The 15,029-nt window shown below is 50.6% G+C and overlaps 6 protein-coding genes across 6 annotated transcripts; 1 reads left to right on the top strand and 5 right to left on the bottom strand.

Moving 5' to 3' along the window:
* Window positions 1–2,354: 2,354 nt before the first annotated feature.
* Window positions 2,355–4,609, bottom strand: APUU_21948S (Zn(II)2Cys6 transcription factor; the record flags this gene model as incomplete). Its single annotated transcript, XM_041700757.1, has 4 exons — window positions 2,355–2,368; window positions 2,427–4,196; window positions 4,255–4,428; window positions 4,498–4,609. The coding sequence occupies 4 exons, from the start codon at window positions 4,607–4,609 to the stop codon at window positions 2,355–2,357; spliced, it is 2,070 nt and encodes a 689-aa protein (XP_041553710.1).
* Window positions 4,610–4,978: 369 nt separating this feature from the next.
* APUU_21947S (aromatic ring-hydroxylating oxygenase subunit alpha) lies at window positions 4,979–6,068 on the bottom strand (the record flags this gene model as incomplete). The annotated part of the gene is made up of 4 exons (XM_041700756.1): window positions 4,979–5,067; window positions 5,120–5,732; window positions 5,795–5,929; window positions 5,982–6,068. The coding sequence occupies 4 exons, from the start codon at window positions 6,066–6,068 to the stop codon at window positions 4,979–4,981; spliced, it is 924 nt and encodes a 307-aa protein (XP_041553709.1).
* Window positions 6,069–6,535: 467 nt separating this feature from the next.
* On the top strand, window positions 6,536–8,034 carry APUU_21946A (aromatic ring-hydroxylating oxygenase subunit alpha; the record flags this gene model as incomplete). The annotated part of the gene is made up of 4 exons (XM_041700755.1): window positions 6,536–6,754; window positions 6,826–7,306; window positions 7,394–7,756; window positions 7,811–8,034. The coding sequence occupies 4 exons, from the start codon at window positions 6,536–6,538 to the stop codon at window positions 8,032–8,034; spliced, it is 1,287 nt and encodes a 428-aa protein (XP_041553708.1).
* A 705-nt stretch (window positions 8,035–8,739) lies between these two features.
* On the bottom strand, window positions 8,740–10,562 carry APUU_21945S (uncharacterized protein; the record flags this gene model as incomplete). Its single annotated transcript, XM_041700754.1, has 2 exons — window positions 8,740–10,251; window positions 10,380–10,562. 2 exons carry the CDS (start codon window positions 10,560–10,562, stop codon window positions 8,740–8,742), a joined length of 1,695 nt encoding a protein of 564 aa, XP_041553707.1.
* Window positions 10,563–11,712: 1,150 nt separating this feature from the next.
* Window positions 11,713–12,124, bottom strand: APUU_21944S (uncharacterized protein; the record flags this gene model as incomplete). The annotated part of the gene is made up of 2 exons (XM_041700753.1): window positions 11,713–11,948; window positions 12,022–12,124. 2 exons carry the CDS (start codon window positions 12,122–12,124, stop codon window positions 11,713–11,715), a joined length of 339 nt encoding a protein of 112 aa, XP_041553706.1.
* Window positions 12,125–12,793: 669 nt separating this feature from the next.
* APUU_21943S (Clr5 domain-containing protein) lies at window positions 12,794–14,583 on the bottom strand (the record flags this gene model as incomplete). The annotated part of the gene is made up of 2 exons (XM_041700751.1): window positions 12,794–14,264; window positions 14,327–14,583. 2 exons carry the CDS (start codon window positions 14,581–14,583, stop codon window positions 12,794–12,796), a joined length of 1,728 nt encoding a protein of 575 aa, XP_041553705.1.
* Between the last annotated feature and the right edge of the window lie 446 nt (window positions 14,584–15,029).

Here is a 15,029-nt window from a genome sequence, read left to right as displayed (position 1 = left end):
TAAATATTGCGACGATTAGGACATCTAATTCTTGTATGTCCCTGAATATTATAATCAGAACACGTTGGTGGAGCGCGTCTTGGCGTTGCTGAAGGTAAAGATGCAGAACTTGCCGAGGGACCAACAACTTCATTAGAACCCTCATTTCTCTGCCTAATAAGATCTCTTGCTTCCTGGATAGAAAGGCCTTCATTAGAGGCCACTTAGCGTTTAGATCGATCCCTTTTCTGCTTCTCTTTTTCATTTTCAGCGCGGAGAATATGGTTTTCCTCCGCAAGCTTTGCAGCGTTGTATAGCGCCTTCTCGCAACCGTTTATTATATGTTGAAGAGTTCTCTTTGATGGCGTTGAAGGGCTTTGAGAACCCTTTTTAAGATGCTTTTTTATTGAAGATGCTTGCCGCTGCAGTTGACGAACCGTATGAGGTGTTGTAAGTGCTGAAGATGCTGTTGAAGGCCCTCCGCGGCTTGAAGGGGGTATAGAAGTAGAAAGCAAGATATTTAACTTATCTAGCACTCTTTATTGGTCAAATGGGCAGATTACTGCAGCAGTAAAGCTATTTTGAATATTCTGAGGCTTAAAGACCTCCCGGTGAGCTTCTGTATAGGCCTTTAAGAAGTCAAGCTTGTCGATATGGTTAAATCCTAGGCGCATCTTTGACTCCACAAGAGATCCGTACGCGCGCTTCAACGGCCCAAAGTAACCAATATCCAGAGGTTGAAGGAGGTGAGAAGAGTGCGGCGGCATGCAAATAGGTATTATATTATTGTCACTGCATGCTTTATCGAATGGAGGCGTAAGATGACTTCCATAGCCATCTAAAACAAGTAATTAATATCGACCAACTTTACGGCCACAAGTAGCTGGGATAAAGCATTTTTGAAGCCATCGAAGGCCTATCTCATCGCTTGTCCAACCATTTGGGCTAAGTTCGATTCTCCAGTCATCTGGTAAGCATACCTCTTCATACCATCCTTCTATCTGGACCTTTCCTTTAAAGATAATTGTAGATGGCACCGCCCAACCGCTCGCGTTGATGCATTCAATTGCCGTGACCCATTCCCGATTACCTGGCTGAAGAAGCTGGGGTTTTCCAGAGATCTCAGAGCTAGTAACAACTTTTGAAGCTGATATCATACCCATTGCAAAGCCTGTTTCGTTAAAGTTGAAGATATCCTCATCCAGAATCCCATACTGCATTCGAGCCTGCTGAAGCGTGTCAAACCACGCGCGGATAACCCTGGGATCCTCGCATTTAGCTCTCTGGTGGTTGTATTTCCGTGCAAATCGACTTTTTAGTTCCGGTCGTCGTTTGGTAAAGTTGGTGGCCCAGTTCTTTCCTACTGGTGTATATCCAGATGGATTATCTGCTTTTAAAATAAGATTTGCCATTTCAGTAACATGCTCAGGTCTAGGCGAGGCACCACGTCGATCCCTAGATAGTATCCATTCCACCAAAGTCTTCTCTTAAATTATAGATAGTCGGTGGTTGTTTGCGCGGAGTTCTTGTCGATATTCGCGGCCTTGTACGCGGTCTTGGAGTGTAGAGGGTGGTATATTAAAAACTGTTACCGCGCGACGAATACTCGAGATTTTGTTTTTATTTAAAGCGGAAATTGCAAGTACGATCCGACCCTCTTGCTCAACTAATTCTTGAGACGATTGCGGCTTTTTTCGTGGCATGGTGGTTGTTTGAATAGCTTGGTGTTGAACGCGCGTTGACTTTTGTGGTGGGGTGCGCGACTCGCTTGGGTGCGCGACTCACCCGGGATTTACGTTATAGTGGAAGATGGTCCAAAGCAGCTCCAGAAATCATCATTGATGCGGCTATCGGCGAAGGAGGCGAAGGTTGTTCCCAAGCTGATCCGGATATATTGCATAGGCACTACCCCCTAGGGAGGCTTTTCTGACCAGAAGGCTCTCGCACTGGCTGCCTATGAACCCTGTCTTAGGTCAAATTATAATATAAGTACAAGCCAGCTCGCGTACGTGTAGTACATCGCCTTTCTTGTAAATGTTGTAATATAAGCTTGTAACATGGATACAAAATATTGGTCAGCGCGTCGCCTTCTCGTATAATTAACCAAACTGGGTCTTCCCTAATTATTTCCCAAGGCTTAGCTATGGCAGCTTCGCTTTCGGGTGAGCATAGATACTCCGCAGAATATATGGTATAGTAAACTGCATAGAATTATTGACACTTACGGGGAAGAAACAATCCTAGCTCATCCATTATCCACCTACCAAATAGTAAGAAGGTCAAAGTGCTCAGTCATTCCCACAGAGGCATATCATATTCCGCGTAAACGAACAACGCCCTCGCCCTCAATACCAACGAAGGCGCAGAACCCACGCTCATCCCAGCATCACTACGCGAAATCAGTGGTTGTAATGAAGATAAACATAGCGAATACAGTGGATACCTACCTTCCCAGCCCCACTCCCTCATCACGCTGAGCCAATGCGATTCACTTTTCACCGTGACGTTTAAACAGCGTTCTGGTGTTACCATCCGTGCCCCATATCCAGATCCATATCCTGTGGCAGGTTGCTGGGCGGCTATTAATCGTTCCCATCCAGGGACTGCGTAAATCCCACCTGCAATCTCTGATGCTTGCCCGATTCCAGCTTCATCGCGTCTTCTCCAAACCTCCTGCGTCATCTCAAGACATCGATCAGCAATCCCGGAGCCATTGAAGGTGGACAGCGACTGCCATCGGGCGCGGACCCAGTCGCGGTCTTCCGCATTTAGGGGCTCGCAGCCCGCCGCCATCAGAGGGAAAATAGGGAAGAAGACAGCCTTCGAGCTAAGCGGGACGGTGGCGATGAAGACGAGCACGTTTCGCGCGATATCTGCATGCGACATCCGGAAAGGAAGCTCGGGGACTGCCTGGCAAAGTAGCAGCAGTGTGGCCCATTTGTAAGCATTGGCTGTCTGATACAAATCCGAGGCGTCTGGGGTAACGGTGCTGGTGGTGCACGGCAAATGTAATGTTAGGGGACTGGGTGTCCAGCGGTCGATGGCGGTCATGAGTTCAGTGCCCGCGGAGACGATGGCAGGGGAGTTTGCCTTCTGTAAGCTACTGCGGACACGGCTGACGAGGTCGGCTACACGCCCAATCAAGGGGAACAATGTGTTGGCGCATCCCATGAGAGGGTCAACGTAGAGACCTGGGTCGGGGTCGGATGTCGTCGAGATTAGATCCACCATACGGTCCGAGTCGTCGGACTGCTCGTTAGGGCAGGTGAGCCGCGTGAGAACATCCATGTACATCCATGTGTTTGTAAGAAACTTCAGGGTCGGACACTCGTTCGCTGGCTGTGTTCCAAAGCTGATGGAGAGGGCTTGGATGAGGCCTCTGGCTTTCTTCAGGTGGCGGGTGCCGTTGTACGAGCGGGGATAGTACCAGGTCTGAGCCATCGCGAGAGCGAGCAGCGTAGTGGCCATCGCCTCGACCGACATGCTATCCTGTTGGGTGGTGGACAGTTCTTGGACACTGGCCTCAAGGTGCCGTAGACCATCGGTGCGGAGTCGAGGCAGCGCACTGAAACAAGTCATCGCAGCAACCGCGTGATAAAGTGCAGGATGCTTCTGAGCTAATGGCCAGACTATCTGTCGCCACGGATTCCCAGTGGGCGTGTCCACTATGCATAGTGCTTCGCAAATCCGGTAGATAAAAACACACGAGATATTCTCGACGCTGTGGTCGCTGATATCAAGCCGACGGTACCAGTCAAGCAAACCTTGCTCAGTAAACTTAAGAGGCGGGTTATCGGAACCATCGAGTGGAAAATCCCATGGCCGTTGGACGGTCGATGTGAAGTCGAAACGCCCTAGTGAGGCTTGCCCATTCTGCTCTTGATCCAGCTCGAACGTATTCTCTGCTAAGTCGGGTCCTGCAGGCTGATAGCTGATACCTTCATCGCTCTCTTCGGAGCCTCGAACGCTCAGTGAGCCCTCAGGGACCATCGCCATTTCATCTAGACCTGGGAATAGGACATCAAAGTCTGTAGCCCGGCCCACTGAAGCAGAGACAACAGCCTCAAGCAATGGTGACGATTCCAAAATCTGCTGCAAGGTCTCATATCCCTCAAAGTCGCCGAACCCCCGTTCCACATCCACTCCTGCGGTTGGAGAACTGCTCACTGGTGTCTGCAATCTCTGCGGGCTGCTATCGACATCCTTTCGCCTGTTACCTATGCTGGTCAGCCAACCCTGCTTGGGGTTAAGAAGGCAACATAAGGTGTGCTGTACTTGCAGCTGACGGGCGGTTTGCCTCTTTCGGCCCTAAAGGGTTCTCAAACCCTTCATGCCTCCATCTCAGCTCCTTGCTATACCCGCCGCAAGCGATCCGCCGCCGGAGGCACTGAGAGCATGCTGGCTTCGCCTCGTCGCATTTTCTGCGCTTGGACCTACAAGTGGTACAACCTACAGAAGGGGATTGTTAACCAGGTTGAGCCTCATAGGAAAAGAAATAGTTGGGAACGTGCAGCGTACCGTCGCGACTCTTCCTTTGCTTAGGTCTTCTCGTGTCCGGTTGGTCATCCTGCTCGCGGAGTCGGCCGGGTAACAACTGCCGTGGCCTGGTTCTCGCGCTTGGGCTGCTCATTTCGCCGTGTATTCCGGTAGGAAGGTGGATATAGGGGAACTGGAATGGGGGAGGAAGACAGATTTATATGCCCGGTGGTGGTGTCTCCACCCAACCCCAACCCCAACTTTGCATCTGTTACTGTTACCGTATCTCGAGTGGGGTAACTTGAGCTTGTCCGGTTTGAGTTAATTATTGCATGCCAAAACTAATAAGAAGCCGCACTGGACATGCGCTGTAATTAACTTATTGTACGGACATATACGCCGTCTCGAATCATCGATGCCTTATTGCAAATAGTAAATTCAGCTACATCAGTATTGCCAATATACCTTCTGGGGCTTCATATTTGGGACCCAACCGACCCCTATCAAACAAACACAGCACTGCTCAGGTTGCGGCAGTCACCATAGTTGCCAGTGAAGCTGAACCTTTCTCAAATTCGCCAGAGCACATTGCCAACACGCGGCTCTGGTAATCTGTGACTCCTACTTAGCACCTAACTGCAAAAAGGAACAAGTCGAAACTTACACGCTACACCATTCTCCTTATCTGGGTTCAAGAGGCCCGCCGTATAGATACCCGCATTTAGATTCTCCTGGGCCCCAACACAGAGCCCTATATCCTCCAGTGCCACATAGCGTGTGAACCTGAAGAACTCCTCGAATTCAGGGTCCTCAAGAGGTGCTTTATGGTAATAGTCAAACTCCATGACAGCTCGAGTTGGCTCGTCCGATGGACAAGCGCGCCAGCAGGTCATGCCGCCGCCGTACACGCTTAGCGTAGAGTTGGGGAATAGGTATACAAACACCCCATCGCCGCCGCCGCCCGATCCATCCGCGGTCGTGATATGGCGCGAGTAGTTATGGTGGTTGATTACCTTGTAGGTCTGGGGCGCATACCTTTTGGAAAATTCGGGATGCGCGTATGCGCAGTGCAGGCATTCTTGGTATCCATCGATCATCGTCTTCCAGTTGTACTCGACTGGGTATGTCAGGGGTCGTCGGATGGGGAGCTCAGTGAAGTCGACTTGGGAAATCAGGTCAGTTAGGCCTGGGAAGAACTCGTCGAAGCTGATTGTGTCGTCCGAGAAAGTCACAAAGAGGAGACCGTTGGATGTCAGATGAGTACGGATCTCGGAGCCCTTGGGAGTGAAATGGCTGGTGTTAGCAGTGGAAGGCAGCGGTTACCCTAGGGCGAACATACGTCTTTGGCAAAGACTTTTATTGTCTTCCAGTCAGGAGATGAGCGTCGAATGATGTACTCAATTTGAGCCATTTCTCCGTGATAGTCTTGCTCCGCTTCAGGCCAGCGCGTCACCGCACCGAGAAGAATCCAACTCTGACACCCATTAGAAGGGTGCCGCACCAGTTGTGGAGAGTGGGAGGCAAACCTTCATGAAGATGCCCCGCCTCTCAAGGTCATATATTGCCTTGCTAGTATACCAGGAGGCCGGGAGGGTAGACGTGCAGGATGCCATATTGAAAACAAGAGTACTAGAGTTCCTATTCAAAAGCTTAGACGGAAGTCCCGAGGTCAAGTTTGTACGAGACGAATTGGACTCAATATAGGCCCCCACTGTCCAGGATGTCATGCAAGCAAAATCCCATTTTTGTACAAGCATTCCTACGTTTTTGCCAAGTGGAGGGTCTCGTTGATGGCCCGAGTATAAAGTCCAATGGACGAATTGGGTAATATAAATCATTGATTTGAAGGCATCTGATTGGCCCAGACCGTGGAGGACCGGATATCCGAATTGGGAAGTTCGATTGCATGTCCGCCAGTGCACTCGAAATATCAGAGCGTCACCTTTACAAGGCAAAGACAACGAACTATGTGGCTCTATTTTACTATACTGTGTATCCTTCTCTACTGTTAACCCCTGGCCAACACTTTGGCTCTTTTTGCGGCCAAGACACTGTGATAACAACAGGAAGCCTTGCAGAGATGGCTGACTATATTGACTTGTTCGCCGTTATTTATAACGCACTACTTCCTGCCCTCATCGCCTCCATTGGTTTCAATCTTTGGTTCTATAGATCTCGCGCAGCATCCCACCCGCACACCGACGACAGACATCCCGCCACGCAGCCGACGCAGCTCCCATCGGGATGGTGGAATGATGAATCCCGATTCCAAGCCGAAAAGAGAGCTATATTCAGCCAGGTCAGGCCCACATACTTGAAGCTGGTGGCATCTACTTCTATTCATTGCTAACCCGGCATATTATATGCCAGACATGGATCTGCGTCAGCCACCGCGGCCGCTTCGTGAAGCCGGGCGACTATTTCTCGACAGAGATCGCGGGCTTCCGTATCTTCCTGATTCTCGGAAAGGACGGGCGGGTTCGCGCCTTTCACAACGTCTGTCGCCATCGGGCCTATCCGGTCACGAAGAAGGCCGAAGGGTCGGCGATGGTTCTGGGCTGTGGGTATCATGGCTGGAGCTACAATACAACGGGGGCGCTCACGAAGGCGCCGCTCTTTGACAAAGTTCCAGGTTTCAAGAAGGAGGAGAATAATCTCTTTGAAATTCACACCAGGACTGACGACGCGGGATTCGTGCATATCAACTTTGATCGAAGGAAGGGAGCTGTGACAGGTGGCAGTGCCATCGTCCCGCGTGCGACAAAGATCGGCCAGCCTGTTATGATCTACCAGACTTCGCAGTTTCTTCACAGCTGGGTGATTCAGCGGGACTTCAACTGGAAGGTCATGGGTATGTATACTTCACTACAGTCCATCGTTCCGTCGTTTATATACGCTGGCGAGCAAAAAGAAGGGCGTGCCTAACAATGAGCAACAGTGGCCAACAGCGAAAACCGTATTGTTCGCGCGGATTCATCTTTTATAGAGACAGGCATCGTTGCAAATACCCAGGCACTGCCGGAACTTGAACTGAACCATATGAGTCAGATCAAATTCGGCTACTTGACATCAATCTATACGAGGCGTGGTTCTCCGTTCTGGTTCTTGGTGACGTATTCGCCCGACTCCGTCGGGAAGACGACGCTGCGATGCGAGGCGTACTCGGTCAAGAGACAGGGTACCCCGCTGGACGAGAAGATCCAGGAGACCTGGGATGAGCAACTGCGGTTGAAACTGCAGGACTTCGAAGGAATCTACAGGAAGGCATGCCGGGATGGTTCGCATTCGAAATATAATATTTGTAGGTGGCACCGTCTGGTACTAAGTTGAAGATCTACTAATGAGCTTTGTAAAGATGGCCAGAAGCTTATTGCTGAAAATGTGGATTCCCACCTGAAGCAGGAGACAGCAGAAGGTATAGAGAACAAGCCCGCTGCGATACAGTTGGAGAACACTGAACTCTCAGAGGCAGAAAGGCGTGGGTTACTCTACACTGTGGAAAACAAGTACAACGCTAATCGGTTTACAGTATGCCAGGCAGTAGAATGTGCTGCTGCTGGAGGCAAGCTAGACTGGTGATTGGATTGGTTTATGGTCACTATTCTGTTAATTATTCAACTAGGTATATCATGGTATATGAAGTTACTGTATATACAAGAATGTGCTTGCTGGTGATCATGAGCATGTACTACCTTTGTAGGGTGTATTGTATTCGCCCAAAGCCGTAAAACCCGATGGCTGCTCAGATTGCAGCATTGCTGCGATTGAACCCATTCGCGTAGGAGACATACATCGATTCCCTACGACCACGGAGACGAAGAGAGGATTGGAAACCTTTGAAATACCGTGGCCTAGGCCACAGGGTTTATGGGGTGGCCTGCACTGAGTGATGTTTGTAATGTCACACAAACCCGAGGTTAATAAAGCAGGGTTATATGGATTGCACAGGATATCATGCATTCATTGTTCCTACAGCGCTCCTAGAACTCAGGGGTGGACAGAAAAAGAAAAAGGTAGTGTCGTCGACTCAAACTCCAGATGTACCTGGCATATTGGTTTGTGAAGCAGCTCATTCTCAAATTAAAAGGCGAGAATACACTGGTTAACCAAGCATTTACCATCGTAACGAGGCATCTCCTTCTTCGACGGCTTGGAGACCTGCGAAATTGGCTTCCCTCAACCAAAGGCTTTATCCAGAAATCTCTCAAATAAAGACCTGTGAGGATACCAAGACAAACACCAGTCAGAATTGAAGCCCACATCATGGATGTAAATACTAAGTACTTACGAAGACGGCCGAGGGATGTAAGTCCTTTCGTGCTCCCCAATCTCGGCAAAGCCCTCTCTCAGGTCCACGTCACTCGGCTCCTTGATCTTTGTCTTATGAACGAGCTTCCACCCGATATAGAGACCTGGGCACACGCCAATCATAGTGTACCTATACGATAGCAAGTGAGTTCGGCTGGCCTGGTTCCTTTCTCGCAAGGGAGGAGTCACATCGACTACGTACGAGAATAAAAAGTCCGACACCTGCCAGAAGCCATCCAGGGGCAGGAATACGGTATAGCCACCGACGAACGTCATGATGAAAGTGCCGACAAGCCCATACCATGCTGCATACGGTTGCAAAATGCCCTTATATGGCAGGTTGTCGCGGCAGATGCCTTGTGCCTTGAGTGCGCGATAGAAGCATAGATACGTGGTGCACATTACACTGAAGTTGATCAACTGCGATGCCGTGACGAGAGATACAAGCCAGTCAAGAACGACAGCACTGCTAGATGACAGCTGGAGGAATGATAACAGTGCCACGAGTAGCACAAGTGCAACAGCAAAGACAGGCACCCCTTTCTTGGTGCAGAAAGCAAAGAACCTGGGGGCCTTTCCCTCTAGTGCCAGGCCGTATAGAGACCGAGTCGCGCAGTACACGTATGCGTTGCCAGCAGAAAATGCTGCTGTTAGGACTGTCGCATTGACAATATGAGGAAGTACCCGGATACCGAGACGATTCATCGCAACAACATAAGGAGATGCGGATGCACCAGTATCGCCATTTTCAAGGGCATCCGTTAATTCCTTGTCATCAAATGGAACTAGGATCCCGACGCAAAGCGACCCGAGGACGAAGAAAACTGTTAACCGGTAGAAAACTGTGTTAAAGGCCCGCGGCATGGTGACGCGTGGGTTCTGAACCTCTCCGGCGCTCATCGAAACGTAGTCGGGCCCAGCAATAGTAAACGAAGCCTGAATAAGGCATTGCAGGAACCCAAGGAATTTCCCAAGCGTGCCAGTATAGTAGAGCTCCGCAAATGCCCCCGGGGTGTTCCAATACCGAAACCCAAAGCGGTCTCCCTTCGGGTTACCACCGAGCATAGTAACAACGGTAAACATGATCAGGCCGATAATCAGGAGTAACTTCCCCATCGCCGCCCAGAATTCAGACTCCCCATACCACTGGACAGCCTGGAGATTCAAAATCGCGTATAGCACGATAATAATGGCGATAATTACGCCAACAGGAACCGCATCACTCCAGAACCGAATGATAAGATTACAGGCCACAACTTCAAAGGGCACAAGGGCCGCCTCAAAGATAAAAAAATTCCAGCCAGCAGCAAACCCGAACGCATCGTCGACGTAACGGCCAGCGAAGCGGATAAACGGCGATGAGATGGGCATAAATGTGACCATCTCGGCCACGGAGATTGTAACGGCGAGGACGAAAGTGCACCATATACTAAATGCCAAGAATAGACTACCCGGTCCACCATTAAGGAGGCCTTTTCCAATTTGGACCTATAGAGGAAAGCCGCAAATGTGCGTGTAGTGTTAGCAATTAGTGTAATTTATTTGGCATAGAAACAGTGCACAGCGGGTGGCCGGATAGGGCTAGGTTCTGCACACCTCTCTTACACGAAACATACATAAAGAACAGTGCCGATAGTACCCCCAATGCCAATCAGCTGAATATGACGGGATTTCAGATTTCGACGAGTTGTTTCAGGGTGTACCGGCGTGACCGTGCCCTGCTGCACTTCAGGTGAGTTGGATTCGAGACGGTCATTGTTGCCCTTTTCGTTCTCGGCGGCATCGACCTTGGAAGACATGGTGAGGTAGACGGGTATATCTTAATGGATAGACCTTAGGAGCAAACTGAAGAACTGCACGATGTACGTCATAAGCTGCTCAGTGCCCTTAATAAAGAGAACAAGGCGCGGTAATAAATGGTAGGTTTCGAAGATGATTGGCAATGTCCCAGTGGTCACAGTAAATGACAGTGGGAGAAAACAGATACAATATGAGATACTGTCGGCATATATGCATATTATAAAAATCAAGTCACTTCTACCTGTACATAGGTGCAATGCACTATTGCAGGTGCTTCTGTAGATAGACCTTCTCCAATAAACCCTCTCCACGCGGACTAACTTACCTGGGTAATTTTTCCCACGTTGACATAGTCAAAGGCAGAGCGGGGGTGTGAGATCATTGACCAATTTCCATTGGCGAGCTCTTGATTGAACAGGTATTAGCCTTGCCATTAAGGACATAGTGGACTCAGACTCAGGCCAAATCAAAGCTTCCCTCTACCCGCTACTGGTAACTCGAATTGGCCAAGAGGAACAAAGGTATCTAATTCGGAAACACATGTAGCTATCTCGGTCAGATAAGCTCGCAAGGGGAACAAGCTTGCGTGCCCCTTACCCAGAGGGAACAAGTAGACAGTGCCATTACGTATCTTCCTCTAGGAATAGCTGCTCTAGGAGTACAAGGCACGAGGGTGGCAGCGCCCTCAGGTACGCCATCCTTCCAGACGCTGTATACGGGATATTTGTGCGTCTAGTGCGGCTGCTCCTGCTTCGGTGAACATTTCCTTCATAACATTGCCATATACTGCGGGTACCTTTGAGGTAATAGAGAATGGCTCCATAGTGTCACTCCCAGCAAAAATATTGCTCAATGCCATTGATAGACCCGCTACGGTGTCGAACTGGTCTGGACACCTACGGTGAAGCTCTATCATTTTCGTAGAATGTGTTCACAGTATAGCCAAAGAATCAAGTGATATGCACCACGTTTATATCGCAGATTGCGGCGAGTGTAATATTCTGTTTGTAAATGCCCCCACAAATTTGGAAGGTTGATTCCTCAAATCCAACGCAATACTGCACTCAATACAACAGAAATAGGGATAAACTAATTATGTATCATAGAAAAAAAGAAACGACACCACCAACGATGTTGACCCAGCACTCCCTAAAGGTTCGGCACGGCCCTAGGTACTCTCCACCACCCAATCCATGTCTGAATGGCAGAAGTTCTCCCTGACATGGAGTTCAACAGCTTCGCTGGGTGGGATACAATAATCCTATATGGACATTTCGCTCCTTCCTCCTCGTCTCCCGTCGAAATGATGGACGGCGCTCTTTCGGCGGTTCGAGTATGAGCTTGGGAGGAGGGCGCTTCGATATCGTTCAGCGAGCGATATCGTGCTAGATCAATTGTCAGGGGCTAGCTCTAATGGCCGCTGCAAGTTTCTCTTGTCTCTGTTAAAAATGAACTTACCGATGGATAGTATTTTGTGGGTCTGCCACATGGCGATGAGGCTGGTGACGAGGCTGGTGATGTTGAAGACCAGGCCGATGATGAACTCGTTTGACACGGCCATGGTTGTCAGTGCAGAAGGGCTTTGGGTAGCGAGGTTATTATTTGATACTGTAGAAGCTCTTGGAGATAGCTGGCTGTCTACAAGCCTTGCAAGGTATTTGGTGCAGAGGTCTACCGTCTGCTGGACTTGATGGGACATCACGATACAATATATAGATGGGACCGCAAAGTGGCACCACACTCACATCTCTCCGCCCTCGATAATGCGTGAAACTTTTAGTGCTATACATCTGGGGATCTTCGAGAGAATGAGAACTATCGGAACTTTCCATCAGCCAAATCGCCGCGCTTACACGTAGTGGTAGCTTGCGATTCCTGTCAAGGCGTGGTGTTTCACGGCCACCAACCAGTGGCTAGGAAAGGACCTAGGCATCCATTTATGTTGCGCTGTTCTTTGCATGGGACCTGCATACTTATATACGTGAACCCCCACGAACCGTGGGTGCCCGTTGAGGTCTGTTGATTGGGGCCATGTCCTCTAATAGACGGGGCTGATGCGACGCCACCAAATGCCAGGACAGGGAGAGGAACTTTGTGGACTTTTCGCTCTACAAGTGCAATAGAGAAGGCACTTAACTAACACGAGATCAGGGAATATGTCTATTTCGGTTCCGTTGCTACGCTATCCAATCCATTACAGCCCATTCCTACCCACTATCAACAACAACATCTAGTCCGTATCAAGCCTCTCAGTAATCCTCGTAATCTCTGCCTTCAACTCATCCGCCGCCTTGATTTCGCCGTTCTCTCGCAGCCAGTTCTGCTGCAAGGCCATAAGCTCGATGCGCCAGGGGTCGCTATCCCCCCAATGCTCCGCAATCAGCGGCGTTGCCTGCTTTAGACACTTTACCGCCGGCATGATCAGCTTCAGCTCATTGAACGCCCGGGCTTGGATCTCCATGCCCCCGATGAGGTAGACGAGCAGATCAACATCGTCATCGCCACGGCTCTCATTTCCATCCTGCGGCGCGTGCCGCGCGCGGTCCTCGAGTTTCTGCCCGATGTTGACCGCGCTCACCCAGTCCTTGGAGTTCATGAAGTTGTATCCAAGCGCGTTAAGGACGGTCAGGCGGCTGAGTTCCGGTACCTGATGCGGCATAGTATTCTCGCAGTCCTCGAGAAGCTTGCGGAGGCGCTGCTCGGCGGTGGCGGCGTCCCGGGTGCCATACATGCGGAAGATGAGATCGCACTGGTGGCGCACGTACTCCGGATGAAGCCTCGGCAGCTCCTGCTGGAAGGCGTCCGCGGTGATCTGCCATGTGTTGTGGACAAGGGATTCCAGCTCCGACAGATCAATCGCAGTTAGGAGCTTGAACATGTGCACGACGGGGTGCTCGGGGTGGAGCACAATGCGGGCCATCTCGTAGATGAAGCTGATCAGGCGGACGACGATTGCGGCGTGGCCGAACTGGACGAGGAAGACCAGGGAGGTCCAGAAGAAGTTGAGGGCGCGCACGTTGCCGCTCTTGAGGATCGGTTTCACCAGCGCGAATGCCTTCGATACGACGTGCTGCCCTTCGGTGGTTGAGCCTTGCTCGAAGAGTAGGACGGCAGAGCGTATGAGGTCGAAATACATCTCCGGCAGGTCCATCTCTTCTTTTGTGCATGTCATGCTTGTGCAGACGTTATTACTGCTGTCTACCTTCCAGACGCCGTATGTGAAAGACGTCTCGATGTGTCGCTGAGCCAACGCGAAGATTCGTTCTGCGATGGACATTGGCGGCGTGGCTGACCTGCCAGACCGTATCCCGACTGACTGCGATAGGGCGAGGGAGTGCCGACGATGTAGTGAGAGATGCCCATTCTTCTCGTTGTCTGCTGGGGCTTGGAGAGTGTGGTCGAGGGAGTCCAAAGCATCCGAGGCTTGGAAAACGTAGTCACCGTCGTATCCAGCGCCAGCATTAGTAGCTGGAAAAGAGAAGTCGTTGGCGTGTAGTTCAATGTCGGGAGGTTCGAGAATATTGTCATCGGCTTTTTGGGCATCAGGAGGTTGAGAATCAGCCAGAGAAGCCAGCAAGTGATCCGCTACCACCGGAGGCAGTCGTCTGGGACGCTTATTCTGTCTCTTCCGAGAGGTTTGATGTCTCTTGTACTTGGTATCAAACCGCCACTCTCGGATTTTGTTCTTATACTGTTTGATACTGCGCCGGGCCTGTTAGAAACCGCCGAGCGCATTCGTTCAAATTCCGGACATCACACATACCTACCAAAGTGCCCGTAGTCCCGACCCATTATTTCCATCACTTCCCTCAGGGGCTTGTTCTCATCTAGGTATAGCTGGCGGATCCGGTCTTTGTGCGGCTCCCATTGTGCCGGTAGGGCATATGTTTTCGATGCAGGGGCGCTTAGTGGTATCGCTTCCTCTGCTGTCGTCAGGCCCGGTATTGACTCGTCACCGTCGTCGTGGAGCTCCACAAGCCTGGAGCTGGTATCGCCGACGTTGTGCCAGAAATTAAGCATGGCCGTGTGGGTATATCTCTTGAGGCTGCAGCAGCACCGACTCCACAGGTTGAGGGCCGGGCCGCAGTGCTACGAGTAACTAGATATGTGGATACTGGATACTCAGCCTCGAGTCCAGCAGGTTGGCCCTTCAAGAGCGGGGCTGCCGGTGGCATGGCGTGGATGCAGAAACAGAGCAGGGCGATTATTGGTGTCAGCAATGAGGCTGGGATTCTCGACCTTGCACCACGCGTGGCCCCTATCGAGCAGCCTGATTAATTCCGAGGGATTGGGCTTCCGGGCGAACAACTGCAGTTTGACCTTTGGCCTTTGCTGCGGGGAACTTCCACACCCCTGCACTGTCTGTACCAATCAGGACGTCGTTACGTGGTGGGATCGGTCTATTATTTGCTTCTTTGCTGTGCTGGCGACGAACTGCGGTTGATACCGCAGCATGTTAACGTCTG

The sequence above is a fragment of the Aspergillus puulaauensis genome, chromosome 2 (genome assembly GCF_016861865.1).
Source record: "Aspergillus puulaauensis MK2 DNA, chromosome 2, nearly complete sequence".
Taxonomy (NCBI): domain Eukaryota; kingdom Fungi; phylum Ascomycota; class Eurotiomycetes; order Eurotiales; family Aspergillaceae; genus Aspergillus; species Aspergillus puulaauensis.
This window is presented reverse-complemented; position numbering and strand designations above follow the sequence as displayed.